The 9,482-nt window shown below is 41.1% G+C and overlaps 1 protein-coding gene across 1 annotated transcript in view; it reads left to right on the top strand.

Annotated features, from left to right (window-relative positions):
- The first annotated feature begins 33 nt into the window (after positions 1-33).
- Positions 34-9,482, top strand: part of PRKAR2A (protein kinase cAMP-dependent type II regulatory subunit alpha) — a 59,773-nt gene continuing 50,324 nt past the window's right edge. The window contains exon 1 of the mRNA XM_041425514.1: positions 34-502. Coding sequence (XP_041281448.1) covers positions 253-502 — 250 coding nt within the window. The 5' untranslated portion in view covers positions 34-252. The remainder of the gene's footprint in view (positions 503-9,482) is intronic.

The following is a 9,482-nucleotide window of genomic DNA, read 5'->3' as shown; positions in this document are numbered from 1 at the left end:
GCAGCCCCGCGCCCGCTCCCGCGCCCGCTCCGCGCCTGCGCCGCGGGGCCGCTCCCGCCCCGTCCCGTCCCTCCCCTCCGCGCCCCGCGGCTCGTGTGACCGGAGCGGCGGGAGTCGGTCCGCGCCCGTCTGGGAGGCCCTGAGCCCGCACCGCCACCGCCACCGGCACCGCCGGCCGCGGACGCGGGGAGGGACGGACGGAGGGAGGGTGGGAGGAAGGGAGGCGAGGCGGCCTCCCGGGTGTCCGGCACCATGAGCATCGAGATCCCGCCGGGCCTGACCGAGCTGCTGCAGGGCTACACGGTGGAGGTGCTGCGGCACCGGCCGTCCGACCTGCTGGGCTTCGCCGCCGAGTACTTCGCCCGCCTGCGGGATGCCCGCGACCAGGAGGCGGGCGGTGGCCGCAGGGTGGTCAGCTTCGACGGGGAGCCCATGCAGACCGAGTCCAACGGCGACGAGGAGCCCGACCGCGGCGACGACGAGTCCGACTCCGACTTCGAGCGTGAGTGCCGGCGCTGCCGCGGAGGGAGCGCGGGGTCGTGCCGGGGGCTGCAGGCAGGGCCGCCGGCCGCTCCCCGCCGTGCCCGGTGCGGGGCCGCCGCTGGGCAGGGCGGGCAGCAAGGCGGGATTGAATGGGGAGAGGCTCCGCCGGCTCCCGCTGCCGCTCCCCGTGGGCTGCCGGCCGTGCTCCGGGAGCCCCGGATGGCCCCGGCGCTTCGGCCGGAGCCCCGTGCCGGGGGTGCCCGGCGCTGCCCCGGGCGGCCGGAGTGCCCCGGGGTCTGACCGGGTATCGCCGGGCAGCGAGCGCGCTGCCAAGCATGTGATAGGGAAGATCATGTGTTATTGTGCAACCTCCTCTGTACTTATCTTTACATTTCTGTCTTTAAATCATTGTGGACGAGAGTGTGGTTGGGATTTTTTCGCTGAAACTGGGGTGGTTTATTGCCGCTGTTGTGTATTTAAAGTGGCTGTTATAAAGCACTGAAATAACTTTCGCTATTTAGCAACATATTAAAATTCAAAGCCACTTGTATATTGCTGTTTATACTGCCAGTCTCGAAGATGGAATAGATACTTAACCTGAGCTGGACAATGAAATGCCACTTGTGATACTGAAATTTATCTTCTGTCAGAATTATACTGTGTGTTTTAGGCTATGCAGAGTGTTTGTAATTGAGCCTCAGTGTGAGAAGTTATTTAAAATGCCAGTGAATGGTGGTACTTGGCACACCCAGAATTTTTTGGGCTGAATACTTTCTCATTATTAGAAAGTAGCTTAAAGGGGAGGGAATGGTGAGAAAAGGCGTGCTTTCCCTGAACTCTCAGTGCCCTCGTTTGAAGGTCTTGTGCCCTTGACCTATAACGTAAAGGTTTCTGACTTTTATTGATAGAGGATCCTCTTCTAGACCAATTACTGGATGTCACCTTGTGGATGCAGTGTGCTCTTAACATCTACTCCCTGGTTAACAGTTTTAGAGAAGCAGGAAGGAATTAAGCTATGGAACAAATAATTGTTTTTATTAAGGAAGCATTGAGACACCAGCTATTTTTGCAGCGCTTTTAGGCTGGGAACACAAAGTGAAACATATCTTAAGCTCTTGAAAATAGACAAACAGGACGTGGAATGTGCGGGGGGACAAGAGTGAAATGTGCAGTCAGAATGAATTGAAAACCAGTTTGCAGTCAGTGTCTGGGTTTGAGTGTTTTTTCTCATGAGAGAGAAGCTCTGTTTAGGGCATGAAGAAGAATAGATGAAAGGTGAAGGGTAAAGGTGTTGACACTGGTGGTGACTGAATGGAATTTAAGGGAATGTTCAAATATGAGCGCAGATTTATGGAAATTGCAAGTGATTTTTTGCCCTGCAACCAAGTCAGCAGTATTTTCAAACATATCTAAATATGAAAGAAGTTAGAGTTTCTTGCAGAATTTATTTTAAAATTAAACTCCACGTTGGAAATATTTCAGTAGATAGTTCAATGTAATTCTTAAAAATGTGCAATGTCTTTGTATTTAATATTTTCCTTAAAAAAAGAAAAAAATGAACCCAAACCACAAAAAAAAAAAATCCCCAAGTGACAAAACCAAACAAAAAACCCATTCCACCAGAAAGTCTGATGTCTTTGGGTGCAATTTTGCTATTTTGTGATCAGTTTATGTAGATTTGGGATTTGAAATACTGTCTTCAGGGAAGCAGGTGTAAAATTTTCTTTCTGAATGTTGCAACTCCAGCTGGAAGGATCCTCTGAAGTTAAATGTTTTCAGATAAAAATGTAATGGTGGCATACAGCTTTTCAAATGCAGCTTTACACAGCGAGGCTGTCCAAAGCAGAAGGGTGGTTCCTTTGCTTCGTGTTTCTGCTTATCATCTTTCTATCTTAGTCAGAGAGAAAATTAAATTAACCAGGCTGGGCACTGTCACTTCTTGTAGTGGAGCCCTTTGTGCAAGTGCCACTGTCAGTAACGCTGTTTTGCTTCCTGTCTGAAAGCCCAGGCTGGAAGTTCCCCCCTTGTGGCTTCCCAGGAGCAGGGCCGTGTTCTCTGTGCCAGCAGGTGAGGATCCCTCTGGAGGGTCAGGGAAAGGATTCTTTCTAGCGTTGTTTAACAGAGACAGTCAGCCATGGCTATGTGTTCATTAGGTCTGTCAATGAAACATGTTAATGTTCTGGTGCCTGATCAGGTACCTTGTGGAAGACAAGATCCTGGGTGCTTGTATCTGCTTAGTGTTTAAAGAAGATGTGGAGATAGGGAAAGCATACGCAATGAGAGAGTCAGATAATCTCATTGGATGCACCAGAATAATGTTTGTAAAGACTGCAGTTTTTAATCTTAGGCAATTTAGGAAAGACTTTGGTGAATTTCACTGTGCTTTCCTAGGTTACACTTTGTTACCTTTGAATTGCTGTGAGAGGTGGTCAAATAGATCTTTTAAACATGTTTCCCTGTCTATAAATAAAAAGATTAAATTGAGCAGTTGTTTTTGTAAATTATTATGTTAAGGAAACTTAAAGCTAGTTTAAATAATTCCCCTTATGGTGTATTTTGGGCGTAGAAAAGATCTTTGGAAATAATGTGCTTGTGTGTGTTTCTGGCCCAGTATTAAATCTGTGTATGTCACTAGGCTGCATCTGCACACTCAGACTGAGATAACATTTCAGATAAGTTATGTGGGGTTTTTTGTATGCTGAGTGCATATGGTAATAGAAACAAGTCAGAAGGAGGTCCTGGCCTTTGGTGTAAGCCTTGTGGCAAATTTCTTCAAGTAGCCATAGTGATGCCATAGTGGAGCTCCATCCATGTGGTAAAAGTCACTGAAACTAGCTAGGCTACAAAAAAAACCCCAAAAAACCCCCCAAACTTTTATTCTCTTAGGATGATCACTCTTAGGTGATGCTTAGGAAATTATTTCCACGTTGATGTTTCCTGTCTGACCCCCTGGAGTTTCATCCTTCATGTTAACTGTTTTTGTACGTGTGATCAAAGGGCATCAGGATGTGGCTGTTCAGCAGAGTGCATTGTAAGGCTTGTGTGAAAATAAAAGTTGTGGGGGAGCCCCCAGAAACATTTATCCACTGGGCTGTGGCAGAGAATTGAAGAGATACAATGCTTTCTTCAGAGTGTTTATTTGTTTGGTATAACTGCAGAATTGAGACGTTGGGAGAGTTGGGAAAGGTGCAAAGCAAGACCTTCAAAAATCAGCCTGAGAATGTAACCAAGGACAGATAGGTATTAAAGTGTGTCCTTGACCATGACACTTGTACTTTTAACAAGCAGGCTCTGAATGGATGTGTTAAGACTGAAATTAACAGCACAGAAATGGTGTGTTCACTGCTTGAATTACTGCTTTGGGAAGCCTCCTGTTGAGGAGCACACCTGAAGGAAGGCAGAGGCTCTGCTTCCCTGTCCCTTGAGGCAGTTGCACAAGGGTTCAAAGTGCTGCATGATTAACTTGCTTTTTTGTCTTCTTTTTTATAACAATAAAACTACCTGTATGTGTTCTTGGGGGTATTAAGTATAATTAATAGTGGGACTGAAATATTTTTGGGATTATACTAATTGGAGCGACTCAGATGTTTCAACTAATTGCAAGTATTTTATTGCAAATAAATTTTTTCCTTGTCAGGATTTTCCCTTGATATTGAAGGAAAGATGATGTGCTTTTCAGCTGCTCCCTGAGCAAAAGAGAGCCCTTCTTAGTATTTTGCTTTTGAAATAATCCTGTTCAGTATGCTCTCTTGCGATGGGAAATGGTGCATATGAATCTGGATGGACAGGTGAAAAGATGCTTTAGCTGTGCACTGAGCTTCTCAATTAAAATTCGGGGATTTGCTAAATGTCATCTTTAAAACATCAGTAGAATATCTGAGCAGAAAGGAGTAGAGAAATGCTCGTTTACATCCTTAGATCTTGAATGTGGTATAGAATAAGAGTTCAGTGCATCTTTGAAACACTTAAGTTTTTGATTGTTAATGGAAACACTTGGTATTAAATTAAACCTGTTTTGGATTGCTTATCTTCTTATTTCTAAGTATCATTTGCTTATGCTTTCTTATTCTGAACTGATGTCCTGTGGAATTCCTTAGAAATCACTGTGTTATATCAGTCACAAAGCATTTATGCTCTGCCTACATCAGTTCACAGGTTAGACATAACTCCTTGCTGTTTCCCTGAAATAATTCAATGAAACTTATTGAATTACAGGAATTGGATGATGTTAAAACTTTTCAGTATAGCATAAGAAGAATAGCAGTCCTTTTGAAAAATACCTTTCAAGTTTTCAGGTGTAAATCAGATTTATGGGGTGTTGTACATGTTGGTGTTAGATACCATCTTTAAAATTAAAGTACTTTGAACTTTTTACTAGTGCTTTCACTTACCTACTTTGTCTTTAACTGTTAATTAATTGATAATAAAGCACAGTAGCTCTCTCTTCAAATGTGCAATACAAATTTAGTCCAAAGAGTAGCTACTGTATTTAAAATCTAGGTAGAACAGTGAGCACTCTCATAATCTGCTAATTACTTGTTCTACATACCATTTTTTAAATAGTGGTTATAACAAAGGTGTTTTGTACGCTCCTTAAGTAGTCTCTAGATTTTTAGGGAGGTAGAGGAAAAAGCTGGGTTAATGGTTGGCTTCAGTGATTTTGAAGGTCTTCTCCACCTTAATTCTATGATCTGACTGCATTAAAGCTTTGAATTTGTGCCTTTCTTCCCTTTGCATACCATTCTTGCTTTGTGTTCTAAAAGGTATGTTCAAACAAGCCTAGTGACCAGAAGGTATAGAAGAAGCTTTAGAGTTTTATCTATTCATTGATATCCTTCAATGACATTGAATCAATTGTAAAGCAAAGTATTAGTGATGCATCTGTGTTTTAAGAGGAATATATCTCTGCATTTAATTTTCTAATTATATTAATTTTTGGCAGCACAGTATCTTGAATGTGTTCAACATAAATATGAAGTGAAGGTCTACTGTTCTGCAGCTGCTATACTTGCACATGTCTTTGCTTTCACAGAGGCAGTTCTCCATGACTTAAATCTGAAGGATTAAGTAGAGTAGCTGCTGTTAGTACTAATGGAACTTCACTCCTGCTATTTATGTTGTTCTCTTGGGGGAATTTTGAAGATAAACCAAGTATTAAGGAAGACTGATTTTACTTCTTTTTAGTTGTTTGGACAGAGCATGTAAATACTTTTTTTCTTCCCTGGAGACCTTTTTGTTTCTGTATTTGTTTATCACAATAAAATTGCTTTTCAGCATTTGTTCTTAAGGTTGCAATTACTGTATTACAAGGTTAGACTAGGTATTTTTTGAACTAAGTAATGTAGTTCTAAGGAAGCCACAATTGTAGCTTAGTGGGGATTGAAGGAGTATTTCATCAGTAGTCCTCTGTACAAAGGAAATTTAATGAGAATGTGTCTGTAATCTTTCTTTACCTGAGACAGTAAAATTACTAGAAGTGTGAAACAAAGGGATTGATTATAATGGGTTGACTGAAATTCAGATATCCCTGGATGTTGCTAAATGTATATTGGTTTACATCAGGAAAGATGAGCTTCTATATTAGTTATCAAAGCTAAGTTTCTTGCAGTTTTGACATAGAGCCATTTGTAATGTCTTGCCCTCAGCACAGTTAATATTCCTGTAACATCTATTAGATATTCCTTACAATCTCTTGAAAAAGATACCCTCTTACTTCAGTTTGCAGTTAGTGGCTTGACATAATTGTTCTGCTTTAAGTGATCAGTATATCCTGAAATGTGAGGAAGCATGCAGTATTATTTTTGTTTAAAATTTAATTTAAATATGTATTTGTAGTCTGTTGCCTATCAGTAACTTTTCACATAACTCTTAAGCTTGTTACTTTCTGAAAGAGCTTTAGATAGTTACTATAACTGTACAGACAAATTCTTGACTGTTTCTGCTCTGTTGGTATCCTGCAGTTACTCTGTGTACTAGCTTCTAAAAGAGCATAACTAACTATGAAGTGGGTAACTAGCTATTATAAATAATTGCTGAATTCTTAAAAGCTGGTGTTTCCATGTTGAAGAAGTTTATTTTAAGAAAAGTTGTATGAAACTTCTGAAATTGTATTTTTCTAGCTAGTTCTAAAAACAAGCTAAAGGAAGATATCATATATCAGTACTAGATATATTGTTGTACTGAACATTAGCTTCTATTTAACTTTGCTATTTCTTGTTCATTTCATAAACTAATATGAGAATTCTGAGACAATTCTGTCAGTGTTCCCCTCATGCTAATACTGAAGTTTTCTTGTACCCTCTTACCTAAAATAGAACAATGGAGATCTCGGGGAAGAGGAGGAGACAGCAGAGAACAAGCTCACTTCGAGCTATTCACCAGTCAGTCATTAAAAACCTTAATGTCTGACAGAGCAGTTGCTCATTATTCAAATGAAGACTGGAAATGTAGCCAAGATGAGCTATGAATGTTTCCCACTGGCTTCAGTAACGTTTTCAGCTTCATGAATGATCATTCATATTTTCTTGTGAAAGAAGAGGGAGACAGTAACAAATATAACTCAACAAACGTGCTGCTTCCTCTTTTAGAGAGATGTTATTCCTTCCTCTGTAATGGTCCTTTAGATTCCTTTAGTTATGGTTCCTTGTGTTCCATGCCTGTCCTTGCATCAGTACTTCTTTGGTATGTAACAATTGTTTGGTGGTTTTTGATACATCAAGATTCTTTGATTCATGTGGATTTAATTTTTTTCATGAGGTAGTGTCAGTTCCACAGCAAATGGTGTGTACTCCTCTCCAGTCTGCAATTTTCATGTCTTTATACCTCACTGTAATATGAAACAGACAAGGGAGATAGTAAATCAAACAAACATTGGTTAGAAAAGCGCCTGGAGGGAAATTTGGGAAATCTGAGTTTGGACAAAATGCTCTTGCATAAAAGACTTGCATAGTCTTACTGTGATAGTAATATAATAAAGGTTGTGTGCTTATGAGATCCTTTAATGCAAAAGCTTTTTTTCCTTTTAAAAATATGGATCTGAAAGAGGGGCCATTGGATAGAAACTCCAGAAATCCACTGTGCAGAGCAAGCAGCTGTTTTGTGGTCATGGTGTTTTGCCTGTGAGAATTGTGTTCTCTGCTGTGGTGGGAAGGATACTTACAAGAGAGAGGAGATTTAGGGGAAAGCACCCTGTCTTACAGTTTTCACATTGCTAGGATTTGGGCTCTGTTTCATAAATACACAATAAATCATGTATAATAAAGGCCAGCATTTTATTAGTAGCAGTTTTGCTGCGAGTCCTTTCCATACATTTATTTTCTGTGTAGAAATGGTAAATGATTGAGAGTGGCAGTTCGCTGTGCATAGATGTGGAAATTCCCTTTAGGGGAGAAAACATCTTTAGGAACAGCTCTTCAGGGCATGAGGTAGGGACTCGCAGGTATTCCTTCCGTAGCATTGCTTTTATTGTCATTTAAAGCCAACAACAAGCTTGGGGTTTATTTTGTAAGAAATGTTAAGGCACTCTCTGTTCTCTCCTTTGATTTCCTGGTGGCTTGCAGAACAGCTTTGCTTCTGTTCAGAAATGGTCTCTAGCCTGCAGGGGCTGGCGTGATGTCAGCTTTTGGTGTGAGGTCACCTTACAGGAGTCTGGAACCCTGCATTCCTTTGTGGGCATTAGTGGATAGTCGGATCAGGGGCCTGACCAGCAGAACTGAGCAAATTGTCACAAAATCCCACTCTGAACTGTTGGGTGAAGAAGGGCTAGGATTGCAGGTTGGAGAGAAATTGCATGTTCTCCCACCAGTCGCTGTTCTGTCCTGGATCTGAGCGTTGTCGTTGCAGAACATTGTAAAAACGTGGGGAGTTTGTGTGGGGAATGAAATGTGGTTTTTGGATGAGGGTTGAGAAACTGCTTTGTAGTTTTCCTCTGTATTTTTGAATCAACTGTGGTGCCAATTTCCTCATTCTTGGTGATTGCATATTGACAAACTGCTATAAAGCAGGATGTCACAATGGCTCTTCATTTCCATTTTGGTTCTTCCTCCCTTGGGACAGCATATTGTTTTCTGCTTCCTATTGAGAAAACTGTGTTCCATAGAAGAAATGAAAAAAAAAACCAAAAACAACAAACCCACAAATATTTTTGTGTTATTTTTCCTGGTGAGGCTCCAGTAAACACTTATTTTTGTGGCAACACTTGTGCTAATTATGATCGTTCGGGAAGAATTGCTTCCTCAAGGACATCTGTAGTGAAGGAGCTGGTCCCTCTCTGGCTGTCATGGGTATGGGGGTACCCCTCTCTGAAAGATTTTTCTTGTACATCTCTGGAATGAAAGTTCCAAGATGGAGTTACCCCTCTTTTTTCAGAAAAAAGTAATTGTTCAGAAACAGTTTTCAAACATTTCATGTTGCCAGTGTTTCTGATTAAAATTTGTAAGTATTTGTAAGACTCACAGGGTTCTCAAGTTCATAAATTATGAAAGATGGCTTATCAGAAGAGATTAACATTTAGTCTTCTGTCTTTCACACCTTTGGGGAGGGGTGCGGAAAAGATTCCATGTGTAGTTTTGTTATAAAATGCTAAAAATTAATCCTGTTCAGAGTGGGGATATTCAGAGACCAATTTTTGTAGTGTTAAATATCACTGGATACAATGTTTTTAATTCTAATCTTGAGATCATGTAACTTTATGATAGAAAGCCATAAACATGATTAGTATTTTTATGAGCATCTCTTAAATCCCTGTGAATTAGTTTTACTTTCTTACTGCTGGAAACATGTAATTATTAACTGTTTTACCAATTTTTACATAGCACTATGAAATAATATAACTTTGCATGATGTGTACTCATTTTGCTAGTGGTTTTAGCTTTTCATAGCTGGAAGATTGCAGTGTGTACATTTGTTGTGAAGCACTGTGTGACTCGGGGGAGTTGTATCCTAGAAGTTCTGCTCCTAAAAATCAATTCATCTGGAAGCTGAACCAGGCAGCACTTGTG

Source organism: Onychostruthus taczanowskii, unplaced genomic scaffold, assembly GCF_017590055.1.
Source record: "Onychostruthus taczanowskii isolate IOZ18803 unplaced genomic scaffold, ASM1759005v1 scaffold9, whole genome shotgun sequence".
NCBI lineage: Eukaryota > Metazoa > Chordata > Aves > Passeriformes > Passeridae > Onychostruthus > Onychostruthus taczanowskii.
This window is presented reverse-complemented; position numbering and strand designations above follow the sequence as displayed.